At 38.8% G+C, this 21,864-nt stretch overlaps 2 protein-coding genes and 1 pseudogene across 2 annotated transcripts; all 3 read left to right on the top strand.

The window, feature by feature from the left end:
• Positions 1-708: 708 nt before the first annotated feature.
• LOC146482166 (uncharacterized) lies at positions 709-1,481 on the top strand. Its single transcript, XM_085107342.1, has one exon. The coding sequence runs from the start codon at positions 709-711 to the stop codon at positions 1,270-1,272; it is 564 nt and encodes a 187-aa protein (XP_084963468.1). The 3' UTR covers positions 1,273-1,481.
• A 434-nt stretch (positions 1,482-1,915) lies between these two features.
• LOC146482165 (uncharacterized) lies at positions 1,916-4,056 on the top strand (annotated as a pseudogene).
• Positions 4,057-9,738: 5,682 nt separating this feature from the next.
• On the top strand, positions 9,739-11,552 carry LOC146482164 (uncharacterized). Its single transcript, XM_085107366.1, has 3 exons — positions 9,739-10,532; positions 10,901-10,983; positions 11,346-11,552. Exons 1-3 carry the CDS (start codon positions 9,884-9,886, stop codon positions 11,550-11,552), a joined length of 939 nt encoding a protein of 312 aa, XP_084963492.1. The 5' UTR covers positions 9,739-9,883.
• The last annotated feature ends 10,312 nt before the right edge of the window (positions 11,553-21,864 follow it).

Below are 21,864 nucleotides of genomic sequence, written 5' to 3'. Positions count from 1 at the left end.
ATGGCTTTCTTTTTTTTTGTGTTGTTAGATGGCTTCCGTAAACTCACAGGATAGCCTGGCGAATGCAATAAATGTTCCTTTGCTGGAGCCTACTCCAGAGGAGGAGAGAAGGCTCCTCAATGAAGATGTGGCAATGGAGGGCGGAGAGCCAAATTCCGCACTTCCGCAAGAACGAGAAGAAGAACCGAGGACGCAAGCATAAATTATGAGAGTTAAACAGGGTCAGGAGCGAGCTTCAAAGGAGGGAGGCTCGCGATGAGGCGTTAAGGAGCTCGAGGGGAGGAGAAGCTGGTCCACGCCAGTCTTCTCGAAGATCGAGGCAACACAATAGAGAAAGTAAGTATATTAATCCAGATACTGATATTAACTAAAATTAAAACTAATTTCAATTATTTTCTTTCACAGGAAGATGTTATAATTGTGGCCGTCTGGGCCACATCAGAAGTCGCTGTCCTGCAACTCGAAGAAGGGCGCCTCGCAGTGGCCCTACCTTGATTTTCAACCGTAAAACGATGAATGTTCACAAATCCTGATAAATTATAGTACATTCTACCTCGCATTTGCATATAATCAGAGGTCACGTGAGATAGCAAGCATGTGATATCTGAGCTCGGTGCAAGATTTGTTGTCTGAACAAACAGTCGTGTTTCTCTCTGGTAGTGCAGTTTTTTCGCTTTTTTCAGACTTTAACTATGCCCTACGATTATTATGGCCGGAGGGAAAGACGCATCCAAAGCTGTTGGCGAAGAGCAGTTATTGGAACTCCACCCGGACGAAGAAAACGGCGAATTGACCGAAGAAGATGAATCGAACACCAGTGCCATGGCGTGCCAGGCACGAGCAAGCGACTCGAACGTTTCATTGTCGCAGACTGATGTACAGCTCCTGTCGTCAGCAATACCCACATTGTCAAAAATCGACAAATTCGAGGACCTCCCTTCCCAAGGGAAAGGCAAAGGCAAAGGAAAAAGCCCAAAAAGGCCTAGGGATGATAGAGAACAGCAACACGATCCTCCCGCCAAAAAGCCTGTGAAGGACAGCTCGAGCTCCTCGAGCGCTTTAGAGAGTGAAGAAACTGAAAATATTCAGGCTCTCATAAACAAAGTAGTGGGGGATGACAGCGATATTAATGAGGAAGACGAGGAAGAGGAAGACGATATTCTGGCGGATTTAGAGAAGGAGTACGCCTCCGAAGACATGACGGACAAAAATGTGACCGTGCACGGGAAAACGTACCTTAACGCTTATCCCTTAAACGGTCAAAAGCATTAAGCATCTGTTAGTCATCCGTTAGAAAGTTTTCTTAAGAACGTTAGAGGCGTAAGCCCAACCGTTAGACGTTAGCATCGGGCCGTTAGAACGGATAGTGCAGCCGTTAGCAAAAGACATGTATCCGTTAGCCGTTAGCATCAGACCGTTAGACTGGACAGCATAACCGTTAGCAAACAATCTCTATCTGTTAGCACGGCTAGAGAAGCCGTTAGAATAAACCAGCACCCGTTAAACGGGTAACGATTCCGTTAGAATGGCATGACACGCGTTGAAGTAGAATGTGGTCGCCTAAACACAGTGTGAAACGAGAGCCTAACGGAGGGTGGCTCTTGTAGTTGGCTTCCTGGTTTAGTTCAAAACAATCATGAGATGTAGCTAGGTACGTAGGAACTATCTTTACTGCGAAATCAGACAGTTTTGTAAACCAGGAACGGAAGAAATCATAGCTCCAGATCCATGAAATTAAGTCACAAAAATAAATTACGACCCGGAATAAAATCATTAAATTCAACAGACTTCTCTCCTCCAGCGCGCTTCGGTTCCGATTTGCATATTTGTTGACTTACCATGAACTTTCCCTCGCTCTACCTCAAGCATTTACTGTCTCCGGCCGCAAAATGTAATAGTTCAGTTGACTTTAAAGATGCAAGGCAATTCCGTTGGTTAAGGGCTTGGGGTAAAATAGGAAACTTCAATTTTGCAAAATTTCATTCGGGTCCAGTGTGAGCTATAAGATCGATTACCCGGAACAAACGTAAACACTGCGAGTCTACTGAGTACCGCAAATTAACGCTTGACGCATTTCTATATTCAGTACGTTCGCTTGGATAAAGCCAAAATACCATCTTTTACAAGATTTAAAGCTTCTACTAACGTTATAAAATACTGACAGAAGCCATCGTTTGGACATAGAAAGGAATTGCCACGCTGAAAACACTGGCAAGATTTTGGTCACGTGCTAGGCAACCAAATTCCTTCACATGTATCAAGTTACATTTGGCAGATTTCAATTCACAAAGTGTGGGTTCAAAAATTTGCATAAAATTGTTTACATTTTCGAAGATGAGAGAAACGGCCATATACCGGTGGAAAGTTTGATGAATATTTTGATAGCCTGTTGTCTCATTGTCTCTGACTCTGAATAAGAAGAAACCAATTTTAAACAACATGTATGTGACAAAAACAACTTCATCTGATGAAATCAGCGCCAACAAAACGCCTGTCGCTTCCAGACTCGTGAATCCAAAGGTACCGCTTTTCGCATTGTCAAGAAATTGAAAGCGTGATCTTTTGCGAATCCACAGCTGGATAAACAGTTACTTTAAAAAACTCTAGACAAAGTCATTGTGTAAAATAAGTATAACCGACAAAACCATTTGAGTAAATCAATAAAAAATCTTCACCCAGACTGGCAAGTGAAATTGTTTACATGCTCGTTTAGCGACGTTAGCCTCGGAGTAACTTCTCATCTCACATGATAATCATCATCGAAGGACTTGAATTCTGCATTTGCTTATCTCGATGAGGAAGTGATAGTTTATATCACTGAGTTTTGCTATCGGTGGAAATAAGTGTACTTATGTTTGTCTCATTGACGACTGACGAAATCTGCACTTTGTGATTCTTTAAAAAAAAAAAAAAACGTGAGTGTAAGACTACTAATGGTTTGGCCTGATTATGTGTTTATAGCATCGGACTGAAAGCTAAGCTATTCGTTCGTTAAAAGTCGTTAGTTGTAAACCGTCAGACAACCGTTAAACGGCTCCAGTCATCCGTTAGAACAAATTGGGCAACCGTTAGAACTTTCTCTTCATCCATTAGGCATCCTTAGTTAGCCGTTAGAACGTTAGAACAAAGCGTTAGCCGCTTTGATCATCCGTTAGGCACAATTAGATAACCGTTAGAACGTTAGGGTAAAACGTTAGAATGCTGTGTAGGCCGTTAACTATCCATTATCTATCCGTCCGTTAGCGACCGTTTAACGGATAAGCGTCAAGGTACGTTTTCCCATGCACGGTCACAAATATCAACAGCCCACAGCTCGCCAAACTTCTTAGCAAGATGTTTCGCAACCGGCTTCCAGACAAGCTGCTGAAAGAAAAGCTTGAACGCCAAGCTAGACTGGAAAATTGTGATACTGTTAAGCCCACAAAGGTTAACCCGGGCATTTGGCACAAGCTTCGTGAACCCACTCAGAGGCGGGATCTGCAAATGTAGAAAATTCAACAAGCCCTCATCAAAGGAATTATCCCAATTGCTCGCTTGACTGATTTGTCCATGACTGATAAGAAAGGCTTAGACCAGGACGGGGTTAAGCAGATCAAACAGTTTGGTCTCGACGCCTTATCCTTACTGACGCATGTAAACTACAAACTTAACATGCAACGGAAGCAATTGATGAAGCCTGATATCAGCAGGGACTATGCCTCCCTCTGCTCACCTCACGTGCCGTTCACTGACTGGCTGTTTAGAGATAACCTCCAGAAACAGCTGAAGGACATCGGAGATGTCAACAAAATTGGTGCGAAAGTACAAGGTCACAGAGGTCCTCATAGGCCCTCGACTGGCTATGCCAATACCAATAACTCTAAAGGGTCTTATTCTAACCGAAACAACTCAAAAAACTTGACGGGCCAAACCTTCCGACCTTATTTAAAACGGAGACTGATCACATACATACAAACTAAAAAATCTATGAAGGCGCTAATTGTGTCTAAAAGAAATACAAAATGCAGCAAAAGATATAGAAGACGTTCCTTTTTTTATCATAGTAGTAAACGATGAGCCATTTTAATTTTGGTGTTTGGTATATTCTGGGTCGAAATTTGTTTAACCAATTTCGTTCCCAGGGCTTCCTAAAAGTGGTGGATGATCGGACAGGTAGCGTGCGTGACGTCTGTTGAAGGTTGCTGAGCCAATCGATAGCAATCAATGAACGGGTTTTTGTGTGGTTATCGATTGGTCGATACCAAGTAACTAATTTTATTGATTGATATCAATTGGTCGATTGAATTTCTGATCATCGGTTTCCATCGATTGGATACCCCGGGAAAATTAACATTGAAACTCTCTCTATATTTTTATTGTATGACAATAAAAGTATTGTTTATATGTGCATTGTTTGTATCTTTGATTGTTGAATGCTTGTACCTAACACACACTGTCAATGTGGTGTCAGGATGGTCTAGCTTGCCCGTGTCAACAAGGGAAACCACAACGTAAACCTCAACGTAAACGTGGCTTTAAAATACAATTTCACGTTAATTCGAGATTATTCTAATTCGTTTAAATTGTACAGTGTGGCTGGAACCGCTGCTCATACATACTGCAACATTTTAGGCCAGTAACTACTGGCTTATTTTCCTCTGTATGTTAACACTTATTACATACTGCGTAAGTTTAGGCCAGTATTTAACGGCCGAATTTGGAACCGCTTACATTGTATACTGCAACATTTTAGGCCAGTAACTAACGGCCTATTTTGGATTGCTTTCATTACATACTGCGACATTTTAGGCCAGTAACTACTGGCTTCTTTTCTGTCTGTATATTAACATTCACTACATACTGCAAGATTTTAGGCCAGTATCTAACGGCCGAATTTGGAACCGCTGACATTATATACTGCAACATTTTAGGCCAGTAACTAACGGCCTATTTTGGATCCGCTTTCATTACATACTGCGACATTTTAGGCCAGTAACAACTGGCTTCTTTTCTGTCTGTATATTAACATTTACTACATACTGCAACATTTTATGCCAGTATCTAACGGCCGAATTTGGAACCGCTTACATTATGTACTGCAACATTTTAGGCCAGTAACTAACAGCCAATTTTGGATCCGCTTACATTACATACTGAAACATTTTAGGCCAGTAACTACTGGCTTATTTTCCGTCTGTATTTAATTACTCTTTACATACTGTGACATTTTAGGCCAGTAACTACTGGCTTATTTTGCATCGGTAAATTAACATTAACTACATACTGTGACATTTTAGGCCAGTAACTACGGGCTTATTTTCCGTCGGTAAATTAATATTAACTACATACTGTGACATTTTAGGCCAGTAAGTACTGGCTTATTCTGGGTCGGTAAGTTTATGTTAACTACATACTGTGACATTTTAGGCCAGTAACTACTGGCTTATTTTGCGTCGTTATATTAACACTCACTACACATTCTGAGATTTCAGGCCAATAGTTACTGGCCTAATTTTCGTCTGTTGTATAATATAATATACAGACCAAAGTAAGTCGTCTAAAATGTCACAGTATATATACTACAATAACAACATATTATGTCGTTGTCTAAACCGCCATAAAGGGAGGTTATATTTGACAAGCTTTCGGCTTTAGCGCTTTCCACTTAGTCGTACTCCTGTTCACAGTTCAAACCCACATTTCTTTCATTTGTTGCACGTGAATTCCGTTAAAATACAACCAGTGCTCAGCGTAATGTGGAAATTTTCTCACCCTTCAAAATCAGTGTTTTGCACGTCATTTAGAAATTGTTGATGTCGGTGACTGCAAGACGGACGCGACCTCTCGTCCGCGAATTCGAATTATTGGTGTTCTCAATATTATGCAAATTCAAGGGGTCACGTCATGTGTGATTGTTTATAACTTTTTATCTACTCGCTGCTATCTTGTCCAGCATTAAATGACAGAACTAAATGAGATACTAAAGATTTCCATTTAAAAGATTCCAGTATTAAGGTATTATAGTGAAATGTATTTTCAGTATTTGACAACAGTGGATCAAAATTTTTAATTTTGTTTACGTTCGTTTCCTTGAGAACTTTTGAAACCATTTACTGATTATTATTGAAACGCTCAACGTGTTGAGCTTTTGGTTTATGATCATTAAACGACTTTTTTCAACCGTTTTTGAAAACTTGAGAGGATAGTTAACAAACCAACCCACCCCCCCAACCCCCCTCTCTCTCTCTTCTGTTCGTTCGTTCGTTAGTTTCTGCGTTTGTTTCTACTCTCTCTTGCTTTAACCGGGCCTCGGAAAACTTGTCAAGGCGAAATTTACAGTGCGGTAAACGATCCTACTAATCTGACCCGGGGAATTGAATTTGTACCCCTCTTATCTGTAGGAGAAATTGCAGGTGTCTGAATAAATTCCGACCCCGAGAATACAATTCCGATGCCGGAAAAACCCAGTATTTAGGAGGTCGGAAAGGGGAAACGAAATCTGACAGAAAATTAATTTGCGACCCTGATAATTGAGTTTGGGATATCGTAAATACCCCGGTATAATTTAGCCATGAACTGTATCAACATCGGAATTGAAAAAGAAAAGTAACCAAGTCCACATGGGCCAGTGGTGGAACCAGAACCACCTAAACAAAATGTTGACGTAAGCTTACAACGAAACGAAATTAAGCTTGAGCTTAGTATTGAAAATTTGCAAGAGGAAAATATCAAGCTTAAGGTCAGTCTTGAAGAAACATTCAAGTAGTTGAAAACCCTTGGCGACGAAGTGCAAAAGAGCGACTGCTCACCACCCTCAACAACTGCAAATGCAAAATCCAGTGCAAAATCAGAGGAATTTCAGGACGACTTAGTGTGGACTTTGATCAGTGATGTTCACGAAAAGTACCAGCTGCCGGTTGCATCAACAATCGCAGGCCAGGTCCACAATCCCAAAGTGGCCAAAATGCTAAGCAACTTCGTGGAAAAGTTGGTTGAAAAAAGTGGGCCAAGGCAAGCGTTTGAGGTCATGCTTGGGGACAGTGCTACTGTCCCTGACTGGACCTTACTCTACTTTAAACTACAGCCCAGGATTCCGGACCAAGGTTGGCAAACTCTATTGAGCCTGACTAGGCTGGGACAAACTGGGGTAGATACCTTTATCTTTTTATTGTGCTTTATAAAACATTTACTTTTTTTGTTCAAAGAGAAACCGAGGGAGGGCATTTTTATCATTACTCTCTCATTTTGTTATTCTGTTGTGATCAAATTGAGCACTATTGATTACAATTGGCAGAGAAAATGTCGAGGCTCTTATAAAAGACCTGAATAGCCAGAAAAATGCGATCAAGAAAAATGGAATCTCTGTGGATGGCAGACACTTTTAAGTTAAATTTACAGGTAATTATGAGATATCCTTCTCTGTTTTTTTGTGTTACTGAGATGCCCACATCATTCTCCTAATATTAGGTGTTGGTTCTACAATACAATTCTTGTTATTTCTAAAATCATTGTATTGTTTTACAGGTGTTAAAAAACCTAATATCACCAATGTGATTATCATCATGCTTTTTTTGTTGTCAAATTGATTTGGATTGATGTCGATGTCCATTTTCATTGCATTATTAATGTGATTAAAAAAAGATTTACAGTTATTTTGACATCACTATGATTTATGTTTTCAATATTTCAGATGGACAGGCATAAGGGATGGTCTCCTCTTTCTCCTTAAAGAGGAGCTTTGTGATGTCAACTTGTGTGCTTTGCACTGAAAAACTGCTAAATACAGAGCAGCTGTTGAGTTCCTTGGGCATGCATGCGTATGAATGTGGTAGCTTCAAACAATGGCCCGACAGTATGAAGGGGAGAGATCGCATTGCAGTGAAAGTAAAGCCTGGCAGGAAAGTGTTATAAGTGTTATTAAGATAAGTCTACCGTTCTCTTCAGTCGACACTTACAAACACTCATTTTATGTAAGATCAATCCCAGCATGGAATGCATTACCACCTAACATTGTCAAGTCTGGCTCTTACTCGGAATTCATTAGTTCTTTATATGTTCTGCATGTATAATTTAACCTATTGTGCGTCTGCTGGCCGCTCTATTGCCAGATTAGCTTTGCTAATGGCAATTATGCTAATTAAAGATTAAAGATTAAAGATCAAGAGGCACAACATTCAAAGTGTGTCTTTCTGTAGTAAAACAAATATTCATACCCTGGTTTGTTTATTTAATTAAGATGGCAAAATATTGTCAACAAATTTGCCACATTTGCCACACATTTTGTTAACCAATAAAAAATGTGATAAATGCTATTTCAGTCTTCGTCCAAAAGGGTGCTCATCTGCAAAGACTGTAACACTTGGCTTCAAGCTCTTCATCATTCTAGCATTCTTCATCATCGAATTTGGAGACAGGTAAGAGACAATATATGTTTCATATATTTACATTCATGTAAGAGACAGTTGCTTATCATTATCATTTGGTTACAGTAACATAATTTATGAATAGTAAGTCTCTATGGAAGTTGGTGTTGTGAATAGTATATAAAAGTTATAAATTATATTGATCTGGTTGAATTCTAATTTCTTATTACAGACTGCATTCTATCATCGAGGATCTCTGTGATGACAGTAGTGAAAGTGAAGATAGTGAAAGGTATTTTGTACAAATCATTTCTTTGATATTATTTTTATGATTAGTTGTAATGGTGGATTATCTGGGTTAACATATTTGCCATTACAATGTATTTTGTCTTGTACGAGCCAATCCCTGTCACATAAATAATTGATGAATGGCACAGTGCAGCGAAGTGTGTTATACCTGATTCACAGTTGTGCACCAAATAAATCTCAAACTTGATTTGGCACTGCCCAATTCTTTCCCCGACTCTAAATAATTATTTTAAGTGTGTTTCTAGATGGTAATGTTTGTATTTTGGGCTAAATTACAGAATACAGGGCCACTTATTTACATGACAATAGCATCCATTGTGTTATGTGTCATTCTTCAAAACATGCCGACACATGTGGATCAAAGTGGCCCTGTATTCTGTAGTTGCTCCATATTTTGTTGTGATTTACTGTGATTTTCCATGACACGTGATCTCTGAACTTCAAAACCAAACCAACAAGTGGTGCAATTTGCTGTCATCAATCAAAATAATTACAGTGGATCAAATTATACCAATCACATTGTATGAACATGACCTATTGACCCTGTTGAGCCAAACCAATAAATATTTGTTGTCTTAGAGGTCCACTGCACAGACGTTTGGCAGTGAAAAACCTAATGGCTGTTTGAATCATGAACTTCAGAGCCTGCATAGTATTAGAAAACACTGGAAATATTTTTGATTGTGGTTATGTGAGGAGTTCCCTAAATGGTTTAATTACATATTTGATTTTCTGCTTTAGTGATGCAGGTTACTCCCTATCTGATGCCGAATTGGATGCAGCTGGTGTGGGTGTCTCTCTACGAGATGAGGAGGCCACACTTACAATGGTGGAGGACCCTTACCAGTCAGCTACAATGGGTGACTCATACCAGTGTCCGGATAGCAATTCAGAAACTTCACATCCACAACTGTCCGCTATGGATGGACCAGCCAAGTCCTCCAATCAACCTGTCAGGGATAACATAGACCAGGCCTCTGGTAACATGCCAGCTCCTACAGGACCACCACCTTCTGCAAGTGCTTCCCTTGTTGAGGATAATCAATGTGTGGAGAATCTGCCTGGCCCTTCAAGGCCATCAGAGGAACCGAAAGATGAAACCATAGCAGGAAACTGCTCAGATGTGTTGGAGGCTCTTGAAAAGGCCTTTGCCGAGTTGACATCCACCAGTGACCTTCATGATCTGATAGATCTCCACAGTAGATTGCGTGTTGTTGTCTGTCGAAAAACTCATGGAACTTAAGGGGACATATTGTTCAGAAGTTGTTAGTGGTGTTAGATGTGGTAAAGCCTATCAGTATTCTGCAAGGCATGTTGGCGCTCGAGTTGATCTTGAATGGAAATGTGCTAATGGGCACTGCGGAAAGTGGGAGTCATCTGAGGTGTTGACGACCAACAGATACTCAAAGGTGTATCTAAATGATTCGTTGCTACCAATAGCCATAGTGTTGTCAGGCAATAATTATGCAAAATTTGCACTCTTTTGCAAAGTGTTAAATCTGTCAAATGTCAGCAAATCAAATTTTTGCAGTTTCCAGACAAAATGTGCATTGCCTGTGGTGAAAGATATGTGGTCGAAGATGAGGGGCCTTGTGACTGAAATATTGAAAGGGTACAAAGAAATTTGTCTCTGTGGTGATGGAAGAAACGATTCACCTGGGCACAGCGCACGCTACTGTGTTTATACTCTAATGGAGCATGTCACGAAAGCTGTTGTGGACTTGGAAGTGATTGATCAGAGGGAAACTGGGGGCAATTCCACTGTCATGGAAAAAGAAGGGTTAAGAAGACTCTTGGAGCGCTTGATGTCAGAACTGCCGTTGAATGAGCTGTGCACAGATGCATCCTCTATGATAATCAAGCTGGTCAGGGATATGAAAGGTAATGTCCTTTTAACTCTTTTACCCAAATTATTGTTATTGCTCCTCTTAAGAGCATCCTGTCTTGTATCTTATGGCAGAAGTAGGAGTGTCACAAATTCTGGAGTTCTTGCCTAGGTGTGAAAGTAATTGCCAGTTTAGCAGCAATCAAGAATGTATCCCCTAAAATTAGACTTAAGCAATAAATATAGAAGTTGTATTATTCAGAAGGGTAAGTAGCATTTCTATCAAGCCTTAACCCTTCCACATCAACTAATACTGGGAATGGATAATGGTGTATGTGAATGTAAAGGAGATGTAATGTTTTTTTTTCTCTTGGAGAGGAAGTGTACTAATTAACATGGAATCATGTGTTGCTTTTTGTTTCAGATAAATTTCCACTTCTAGCAGAAATGTTCCATTCCTTAAACATTTGGCACAAAGCAAAGAAGCTGACAAAAGGACTTCACCAGGTAAGTTAATATTTGTAACACAATTTGCAACATGCTGTTGTTACAATTGATGACATTGTTGATTTATTAAGAAGCTCCCCAGATCAGGTGATGTGTTGAATGTATTGTGCATAGAAAGAGGGTATGTGTATGTGAACTGCAGATTATACACAAACTACTGTAAGTTAAACGTCGGCTGGTCAGATATCTAGTAAAACCTGTTTGGGTGGGAACACTTTGCATGTGGCTCCAACATAGAGCTACATGTATACAGAAAACATTAATCTTATCATCTGTTAAAAAATTCTCTAAATTCCTTTTCATTATTGATGATGTTTTTGTAGCTGAGAGTGATATGTTTCAATTTGGATTGTTAACTTTAGGCGGCCAAAATGAAAGGATGCGAGGAGCTTAAAGATTGGGTTGATCCAATCATCAACCACTTCTGGTACTGTTGTCAAGTGGCAGAGGGAAGTGTGGAAGAACTCAAGGTGAGGTTCAAAATTTTCCCTACCAAATATGTTGTAGTTTATGTACATGTAACACATACAGTTAGAAATTTCAGTGAGGAATTTGTGGCTGGTGAATAGATTATTATTGGGAAATCATTTGGATAACGGCTTGAAAAATACTTAGTACCTATAGCCATTCACTGGTGTACACGTAAAACTAGCTCCATAGCTTTATTGATTGGTATTGATATCAGTATTGAGATTGTGAATGATTATTGGTTGTGGTGTATATACAAGTGACTTTTTCTTTGCAGAAGAGATACTATTTCAAATCAGCAGTTCACTTTCTATGAAAAAGTTTAAAAACATTGTTCACTGTGTATGAGCAACTTGACATTTGTTTCTCTCTCTCTCTCTCTCTCTAGATGAAAAGTGTGGCACTTTTTTAACATTTTCTCTCTTTTGTCAAAACTTTAAGAAATTATCGTCGTTTCTCACGACACCTTCACTACAACTACAGCAAGGCACCTCACATCTCTCATTAAAGTTTCCAATTCACAGCATTATTTGGCGTTCTTTTACGGTGCATTTTACATCAAAAAGGGTATGAAAGTGCCACAGTGAAGGGTAATGGACAAAAAAGAATGGTAAAACTCAATTTTACCCGGAATGAATAGATAGATCAAAGGCCAGTAAATGCTGGTATATTCCCCCGCCCACCCCAATAATTTTACAAAAGGTTTTGTAGACTTGACCAGAAGTTGAGTTATGATGGTAAGAATGTTAACCGGTGTTCAAGTTTCCAGTTCGGAAAAAGGCCAAAAGTTTACATTTTTTGATTTCAAAGAAAGATAGTGTCTTTGTTAATTAACGAGAAAAATCTGAAACGGAGTTATGTTATAACCCTTCTATCTAGGATTATCGTCACCAAGTAAGAGCTTTGCAGCTTGGACCGTTTTTCCGTTATAAATATTTTTTTACAAGCATCTTTTGCCTCGAAGCCGCGTTTCAAAAGTGCCACAATTAGTAAAACGCAGCTAGAAATCCCGACTAAAGGAGAATTCAACTTGTAGTGCTCTAAATTTCTCATCCCTTGATCCAGATACTGTCTGATTATAGGTCTTCTTCTCTTCTTAAAGTTAAGGTTGTGGCTCTAAAGGTACTGATTACTGTTAACGAAATATGCGCTAGCCTTCCACGAGTAGTTAACAACAAACAGGCTTGGGGTGTTTCAGTGCACGCTGTCTTCGAAGGGGGAGTTTAAATCACGTGTTTTTCCTTGCAATTGAACAAATTAGTAGTCACTTCGTTTTACACAACACATTCACTACAACCGCAGCTCAAAGTACATTGCAAGTTTCAGTAATGTTTCACATTCACAGAAGAACTGAATGAAGCTCTAGGCCAAATTATGAGGTGATTTGAATCAAATTCACGGCATAGTTCCCCTCCCTAAAAAGAGCAAAGCTATGATCCTGCTCAGAAAATGTTTCGTCGGTCCATTAAGTACACTGATGCTTTGTCATTACCCTGTGAAATGGGTGTCAAGTGCAACACCGCTGGGATTGTGACGATAGATGATACATTGACATAGCGCAAGCAAGCGCATACAGACGAATTGAAAAGAACGACGTCAACCACAAAGCACACTTTTAGACTTGTGTTGAAGTACTTTTGCCATCTGTAATGTACTCGCGGGTGATGTTGTGGGTTGACCTGTACCAATAAGGATGGATTCAATGTATTAGAATAGATGCACTGCGGCGCAGCCAGAATCAATCTTCCTTGGAACATGCCTAAAACCAAGGTCTTGTACATTAGTAGGTGGGTTCCATTCGGGGCTCGAACGGCAACTTTAATATAACGAATATATATAATAACCAAACGCTGGATAGTAGGCCTAAGGAAACCCAGAGAAACAAAGAGAACAGAAATCATGCAATGAATAAACTCAAAGAGATGCACATGCCACAGTTCAATACCGTAACTATATAAAGGATTCTATTGCCCGTAGAGCGGACATTTCGTGAAACATTTTATCAACCGAAATTGACACAGCAGGGGAATGTTTTAAAGTTGCGAAAAAATAGAGTGCACTCTGCATTCTGCATTTTAACATCGTCACAAGCAACGTCATTGGGCTATACAAACCACACAGACCGTTTATATCACTAGCTCCTAATCCCATTAGTGGCATATTTGTAATGTTTTTATAGTCGCAAAAAGTAACTATAGTAAGCATATTTTAATGGTTTTATCTCCGCAAAAAGCAGCTGTTATTTTTAGCCCTTAAGTATTTTACTTTTACACGACCCCACAAGGGGCACCGCTTCAATTTTCATTGTGTATAATCTTATGTTATCTTATCTTAGATAACCCTGTCTTCGTAATACTCTGTAAAAAGATGAATGAAAAGTTTTTTCAAGTTTCCCTTTGAGAATACAACAAACAGTTATTTGGCATTTTAACCGAACATTACATTGCACACTCCGTTGATGCTTAAGGATTTGCCAAGAGTCTTCGGCTCGCGGTGAAAAAAATAACATTGTATGCAGCAATCCTACAACAGTTCAAAACCTCACGTGCAATTGCCATCTTTCATAAGGGAATTGCCAATCCTGGACATATGGCCAACGCCAACTGATATCCACATGACAGTGACCAACTCGAAAGCTCATAGGCTACTTTGGTCACTGTACACTACAATTACTGTTTATTCTAGTTAATGCCTATCTGTACTTTTATTTAGAAAAATTATATAGGGTCTAATATTTAGCTTTCACATCAACCGCAGCAAAGTCATTACAAGTTTCACTAATGTTTCACATTCACAGAACAACTGAAAAAAGTTCTAGGCCATATAACGAAGTGATTTAAATCGAACTCACGGCATAGTTCCCTTCCCGGCCCTAGAAAGAACAATCAGGAAATGTTCCGGTGGTCCACTAAATACACTGATGCTTAGCCATCGCCCTGTGAAATGGGTGTCAAGCGCAAGACTGCTGGGATTGTAACGATAGACGATCAGTGCGCAAGCAAGCGCATACTTATGAAGTGAAAAGCACGACGACAACTTCTAAGCCTACTTCTGGGAGTTCGGACTTGAGTCATAAAGTACTTTCTCCATCTGTATTGTACTCCCGAGTGATGTTGTGGGTTGCCTGTATCAATAAGGATGAATTTGTCTTTTTTATTATATTTTAAGTATTTTACTTTTTACACGACCCCACAAGCGGCACCGCTGTAATTTTCATTGTGTATAAATAAGGACTTTATCTTATCTTATGTTATCTTAGGAAACCCTGTCTTTGTAATACACTGTCATAAAGGATGGATGACAATTTTAAGTTTCCCTTTGAGAATACAAAAAAAACCGGTTATTTTGCATTTTTTTTTTTTACCGAATACCGCATTACACACTCCATTGACCCTTAAGGGTTTGCCAAGAATCTTCGGTTCGGGGTGAAAAAAATAACAACATTGTACGCAGTAACCCTACAACAGTTCAAAACCTCACGTGCAATCGCCATCTTACACAAGGGAGTTGCCCATCCTGGACATAAGGCCAACGCCAACTTATATTTATCCCCATGACAGTGACCAACTAGAAAGCTCATAAGCTACTTTGGTCACCGTACACTATAATAACTGTTTCTTCTAGTAAATTTCTATCTGTACTTTTATCTGGTAAAATTGTACAGGGCCTTATGTTTAGATTTTATGTAAACAGTGTGCAATAAATAAAATTGAAAAAATAATAATAATTAAGGACTTTTCCTCCTTTTGTCACTGCGTGTGCATTCGGCGTATTATAGGATTCCAAGAAAAGTTTTGCTTTTTTTTTTTTTTTTTTGGGGACGTTTTTTTTACTAATTCAAGAGTATTTTTTTGGTGGCTTATGCCAACTATGCGGGGAAAGAAGATATTAATTATGGATTGCTTATCAAGAAGAGAGTTCTCGGCAATGCAACGTTTAGACCAACACAAAGGAAACGTAGGAGAGAAATACAGAGACTTTACTTCCGGTACAGCAGCGAGAGGAGATTGGGAACAAGTGTTTTCGTATCCATTCAAAGATGGCGCACAAGGACTTGTAAAGGTATGTTGCAAAATTGATCCATTGTTATCCGTGAATAAATAGACCGTCTGCCTAACTCTTGCATGGTAAGCAAGTATAAGCGACCTTAGAATTCCCTTGTTAATATATTTTTATTGAAACAGCAATGAAAGCACTAAACGGGGCGTCTTTCGTTTTTGATCATCGAACCTTTCTCTGAACTGTCTCTGTAGTGATGAAATTGCCCCAGGATAGCTTAAAGGCGCTTTGTTATGGTTATTTTTTATGTTTATGCCAATTACCCTCAAATACTATTGCTCATAACCAACTATCCCTAAAACACCAAAGAAAGATATCAAGCTATTTTGTCAAAGGGGAAGCAATCCATTCTCTCTATTTCGCTATTTTTGACACTGTTTTTCTACACTCACTCACTATAAATGATTAGCGGCGATATACCGCTGCCCTTTGTCAGTTTCTCCCCTCTTTCATAACCAATCCTGCATGACTGAACCTAGCAGGGGACAGAGCCTTATCTGGCATAGCTCCTGGGATCATAGAGATGTGTAAGCTTTCATCACAATGACAAGGTGACAACCCAGGGTAAACCTTCGATACATGGGCAGTAATTTTTGATTATCAGTAAGTTACCATTTCAAAAATAGAATCCATCACCTCTATTATATTTTGTAATTGATGTATGAAATTTTTAATATTTTAATATGGTTTACGATGTCAATTTCAATATATTGTAGTTCTTTCTTTTTTTAGCTAGAGTTAAAATAGGCTATTTAGTTAGGTGTCCACTGTTAGTAGAGGGGATTCCTCCCCTCAGCAACATTCCTTTTGTGACACAATAATAAAGTTATTATTATTATTATTATTATTATTATTATTATTATTATTATTATTATTATTATTATTATTAATTTCATTGTCAGAACTAATTGTGAATATTTCCTTACTTTCGGTGTTAAAGTTTATTAAATAAGATCCAGTTGTTTGATGATCCACTGTGCATTTGAAGAACTAGAGTTAAAACTTTAATAGATGTTCAGTCTAATACTGTTGCAAAGCAGTAATATGTTTAGGGTAGGACATTATTTTATTAAAGTAATGTTGTGTACAAATGACAGTGCCAGATAAATTGTAATGATAAATCATACTTCATGACTTCACCAAAATATTGTACAAGGCTGTGCTCTTTAAATTAGAATCATAAGAGCCTAAAGGCCCTCCTCCATGAAATCTGAGGGGCCCCAGGTGTTATTGGTACAATGTAGTTTTTTTCTTTCTATATAAGACATTGTCTCTTTGAAATTTCCAGGCCCCACCTCCATAACAAATAAATTACCCCAGGACCTCCCTTTTTGCAGTGGCTAAAATTTCAAGCCCCCTTTTTTCTCACCCACCACTCCCCCTCCACTGCCCCTCCCCTCCCTCCGATAAATAATGAATGGTCCCTAATATTATTGGTCAAATAGTTTTAAACAAAACTATACCGTTATGTTTATTTTATTTTTATTTTTGTTTATTTCGTTCTTTCTTTTCTTTTTATCTTGCTTCCAATATACTTTCCAGTATTTCAAAGCAATTGACAAAGCTCTTTCAGTGAGGGGTGCTAATATGAAAGGGGAACTTACCATAAACAGGATGCTCATCTGCTTTTCAACTTAAACATTGGATGGTGAAAAAAACAGGCCAGAAAAGCATTGTTTTTTCTCACTCGTGGGGAATTTTGATCATGGCACAATGGAGAATGGGATTGGGTCAAAAAATGCCAGGTCCGTAGATGCAATTAAGAGACAGTCCGCGTTAGATTCGACCGGTCAATTTGGGCCAGTCGTTCGATTTCCTTCAAATTTTCAGCAACAGACAAAGTTGATATAACATTAATGAAAACACATTTCTTTTGATTCTAAACTCAACAAGACCCGAAATTTTGAGGCGAATGTTCAACCCTCCCGAATCCCCGAAAATCGACCTTTCACCGAGTCGAAATTAACCCGTTTTCGGATGTTTGCCGCCGAAATAATATTTATCCGAAAAACCTTACATTTATACCACGAACACATACACTATACTTCTTTACAAATATGGTATATAGAACTCATATTATTGAGAACTTTTATAAAGAGGGCACCTCAAACATACCGATGTTAACGATTCGTGCACGGAGCGTGTCAAGTGCTGCAACAAAAACCAACATTTCTTAAAATTCTGACTTACTCTGGAAGTCTCGTGTATTTTTTCAAAGAGTACTAGGATAGTGTCCTTAAACTACGGAATAATATTTAGTGGATCTCTATACTGCGAAAAGATACGGCCGCAACAATTTTGGGCAAATCTCTTATTTTCCGACACGTGTTGTGTGACAGCGATGGCATCCCAAGGCAAAAAATTTTAATTTTTTCTGTCTTGACCGCAACTTAAAGTAGACAAATGCGTTTTAAAAGGGTAAAAAATTAAAAACGTACCTTAAAAGTTCCACTGTTTTGCTTCCAAGACTTCATGTTTCACCGATAAACTGTGAGCAAATTTGATAGCCGTGTCACGGTATCCGTGTTCTTTATTTGTTGGCTTGCAGGCGACGATCATGCCGGCTAAAAACCTGAACAACTCTACAGAGTTCCGTGAAATTAGTTCTGTTATTCAGCCGGACGCTCTGCCGACCAAACAGTCATCATTTGCAGAATTTATGTCAAGGAAAGACTTTTGAAAGTTGTCGTCCATCTTTGTTTTGAAATAACAACCGCTGACAGCAACAACACTTCCGGTCTCATCGAACCGGAAACAGAACATCGTCTACAGTAAGAAGTCGTGCACTAAGTTCAATTTCTAGAGTTTTATTGTTATTAACGTACTGTTAATTACTTGATTATTTCTAGCTTATTTTCTACTTCAAAGGCATACATGTTTATGCCGGGCAACTCATTATTTAACCCTTTTACGTTATCTAAGATGTATTGGTGGTTTTCACCTCACACATCGTCACGCAAGTAAAAAAAATAAAATCGTTAACAATTCAATACATAAAAGGAAGAAATAGATATGTTGTAGAAGAGTGATACATAAACAACGTGTGAAAGCCACAGGGCCGTGCGATATCTCAAAAACGAGTTATTCAAGAAAATGTACCACGGAAAATTACAGAGTTTAGTACGGGGACACCATGTTGGTGTTCCGTCTGAGGGACACGAACATGGCGGCCGGAAACCAGCAAAAACATCTGGAGTTTACCTTGGCTATTTCAAAGCCCTTCTTCTCTCTGCTGAACTTTCAAACATTAACATAGACGTTTCTATTACATGTTAGCCGATGAGACCTAATAAAACACGAGGCAAATCGATGTTTTCATGTATTCGTGACATGTTTGGAGCAGCAATACTTCTGTCACGCACTGCGCAAAAATCTAAAATTCAAACTGCTCTATTTTTTAAAAAAATGCTATCCTTCTGAAAACAAGCAAGCCGATGGTATTTTATATTTTCTTTTATGTGATGAAGATAAAAACCCAAAATTGTGTTTAGATAAGACTTTCAGTTTTTTATGACGTTATGTGAAAACCAGCAATTTTACTAAAATAATAACAAAAACTGTAAAAAAAAAATATCGAAAAACTGCGAAATGTATAGAAATGAGACTTCAGAAAGGTCTCAACAGCAACTACAATTGACGAAACTTGCAATAACTGAGACGTCAGAATGGTCTCACCGGGAACTGCGAATTCTAATGTAAAAAGAAGAAAATGAAGGAAACTGCGAAAATTTGCAATTTTCAGTTGAAAATCGTAAACTTTGTAGCGACAATTTTGTCCTTGACCGGCATACCGCTACAAGAGGCTAAGGCTAGCAGAGTTTTTCTTTATGTTGTTTGTTTCCCGGGGGTTTTATTTAGGCTAGACTTTTCAGCGGCTCTCCTGTTTGCTATCTCCGAGAGCAACAGGCAGCTGCATGGAAGGCAATCATTAAAAACTGAGTGTCCCTAAATATTATTGTCTCTTAGCTAAATAATTTTACAGAAAACACGAACATTTTTCAACAAAGATAGCCAAGTGCTGAACCAAATCCTTCTTTCTGTCCTTTGCTGTAAATGGGACTTCATAGTTCTTTAGAATGTTCTTTAGCATTGAAACATTAAACTGTCTCTTAGCTAAATAATTTTACAGAAACCACGAACATTTTTCAACAAAGATAGCCAAGTGCTGAACCAAATCCTTCTTTCTGTCCTTTGCTGTAAATAGGACTTTGTAGTTCTTTAGAATGTTCTTTAGCATTGAAAAAACAAGTTTGTTGGTTTTCCGGTACTGGCAAAGGTCATAGACTTCGTAATAAATGGGATGTAGAAGGCCGGTCTCGTCAACAATGCTGTTCACCACTTCTTGTCTGTTGAAATACACATTGAAATCGGAGATCATGGAAAGAAGCCAATGAATTAAAGTATTTATGATCGACTAAGGAGAGAGTGGGCCGCGCGTTTCTCTACAGTAGATGAAGACAGTCAAGAAGCTTCTAATAATTCGAGAGAGAGCGCCCGTGGTTCAGAACAGGCAACCAGACCCTCAAATCTCACGCGAGGATGGGCCCTTTCAAAGCCACGTGCCCCACCTCGTTTTTCTGAAAATGTAAAGGATTACTTGAAAGCAACATTTAACTAAGGAGAACGAACGGGGTTGAAGGCTAACCCAAAACAAGTCTCTGCAGACATGCGAAACGCCCGAGATGAACAAAATGAGCATCGCTTTTCCAGAGAAGAATGGCTAACAGTTGTTCAGATAAAGAACTTTTTCTCTCAGCTAGTGTCATCCAAGACGAAAGGGCAAGATGCAGCTGATGACAGAAACTGAAGAAATACTGGAAGAGGAAGAAGAAAGCAACAGACAAGAAGTGGTGAACTGCATTGTTGACGAGATCGGCCTTCTACATCCCATTTACTACGACGTCTATGACCTTTGCCAGTACCGGAAAACCAACAAACTTGTTTTTTCAATGCTAAAGAACATTCTAAAGAACTATGAAGTCCCATTTACAGCAAAGGACAGAAAGAAGGATTTGGTTCAGCACTTGGCTATCTTTGTTGAACAATGTTCGTGTTTTCTGTAAAATTATTTAGCTAAGAGACAGAATAATATTTAGGTACACTCAGTTTTTAATGATTGCCTTCCATGCAGCTGCCTGTCGCTCACAGAGATAGCAAACAGGAGAGCCGCTGAAAAGTCTAGCCTAAATAAAACCCCCGGGAAACAAACAACATAAAGAAAAACTCTGCTAGCCTTAGCCTCCTGTAGCGGTATGCCGGTCAAGGACGAAATTGTCGCTACAAAGTTTACGATTTTCAACTGAAAATTGCAAATTTTCGCAGTTTCCTGCATTTTCTTCTTTTTACATTGGAATTCGCAGTTCTCAATGAGACCATTCTGACGTCTCAGTTATTGCAAGTTTCGTAAATTTGCAGTTGCTGTTGAAACCTTTCTAAGGTCTCATTTCTATATATTTCGCAGTGTTATTATTTTAGTAAAATACATCATAGATAACGTAAAAGGGTTAAATAATGAGTTGCCCGGCATAAACATGTATGCATTTGAAGTAGAAAATAAGCTAGAAATAATCAAGTAATTAACATTAGAAAATGAACTTAGTGCACGACTTCTTACTGTAGACGATGATCTGTTTCCGGTTCGATCAGACCGGAAGTGTTGTTGCGGTCAGCGGTTGTTATTTCAAAACAAAGATGGACGACAACTTTCAAAAGTCTTTCCTCGATATAAATTCTGCAACTTAAGACTGTTTGGTCGGCAGAGTGCCCGGTTGAATAACAGAACTAATTTCACGGAACTCTAAAGAGATGTTCAGGTTTTTCGCTAGCATAATCATCGCCTGCAAGCCAACAAATAAAGAACACGGATACCGTGACACGGCTATCAAATTTGCTCACAGTTTATCGGTGAAACATGAAGTCTTGGAAGCAAAACAGTGGAACTTTTAAGGTACGTTTTTAATTTTTTACCCTTTTAAAACGCATTTGTCTACTTTAAGTTGCGGTCAAGACAGAAAAAGTCAAAATTTTTTGCCTTGGGATGCCATCGCTGTCACACAACACGTGTCGGAAAATAAGAGATTTGCCCAAAATTGTTGCGGCCGTATCTTTTCGCAGTATAGAGATCCACTAAATATTATTCCGTAGTTTAAGGACACTATCCTAGTACTCTTTGAAAAAATACACGAGACTTCCAGAGTAAGTCAGAATTTTGAGAAATGTTGGTTTTTGTTGCAGCACTTGACACGCTCCGTGCACGAATCGTTAACATCGGTATGTTTGAGGTGCCCTCTTTATAAAAGTTCTCAATAATATGAGTTCTATATACCATATTTGTAAAGAAGTATAGTGTATGTG

Source organism: Pavona decussata, unplaced genomic scaffold (genome assembly GCF_977016875.1).
Source record: "Pavona decussata unplaced genomic scaffold, jaPavDecu1.1 SCAFFOLD_47, whole genome shotgun sequence".
NCBI classification, from domain to species: Eukaryota; Metazoa; Cnidaria; class Anthozoa; order Scleractinia; family Agariciidae; genus Pavona; species Pavona decussata.
Note: the sequence above shows the minus strand (reverse complement) of the source record. Positions and strands in the feature narration are given on the sequence as shown.

Bases quoted from the DNA above. Each gene is read 5' to 3' on its own strand.
- LOC146482166 (XM_085107342.1), top strand. From the start codon at position 709: ATGGCCGGAGGGAAAGACGCATCCAAAGCTGTTGGCGAAGAGCAGTTA.
- LOC146482164 (XM_085107366.1), top strand. From the start codon at position 9,884: ATGGAACTTAAGGGGACATATTGTTCAGAAGTTGTTAGTGGTGTTAGA. The intron at 10,533-10,900 runs GTAATGTCCTTT...TTTTTGTTTCAG, and splicing joins GCTGGTCAGGGATATGAAAG to ATAAATTTCCACTTCTAGCA. The intron at 10,984-11,345 runs GTAAGTTAATAT...TGTTAACTTTAG, and splicing joins TGACAAAAGGACTTCACCAG to GCGGCCAAAATGAAAGGATG.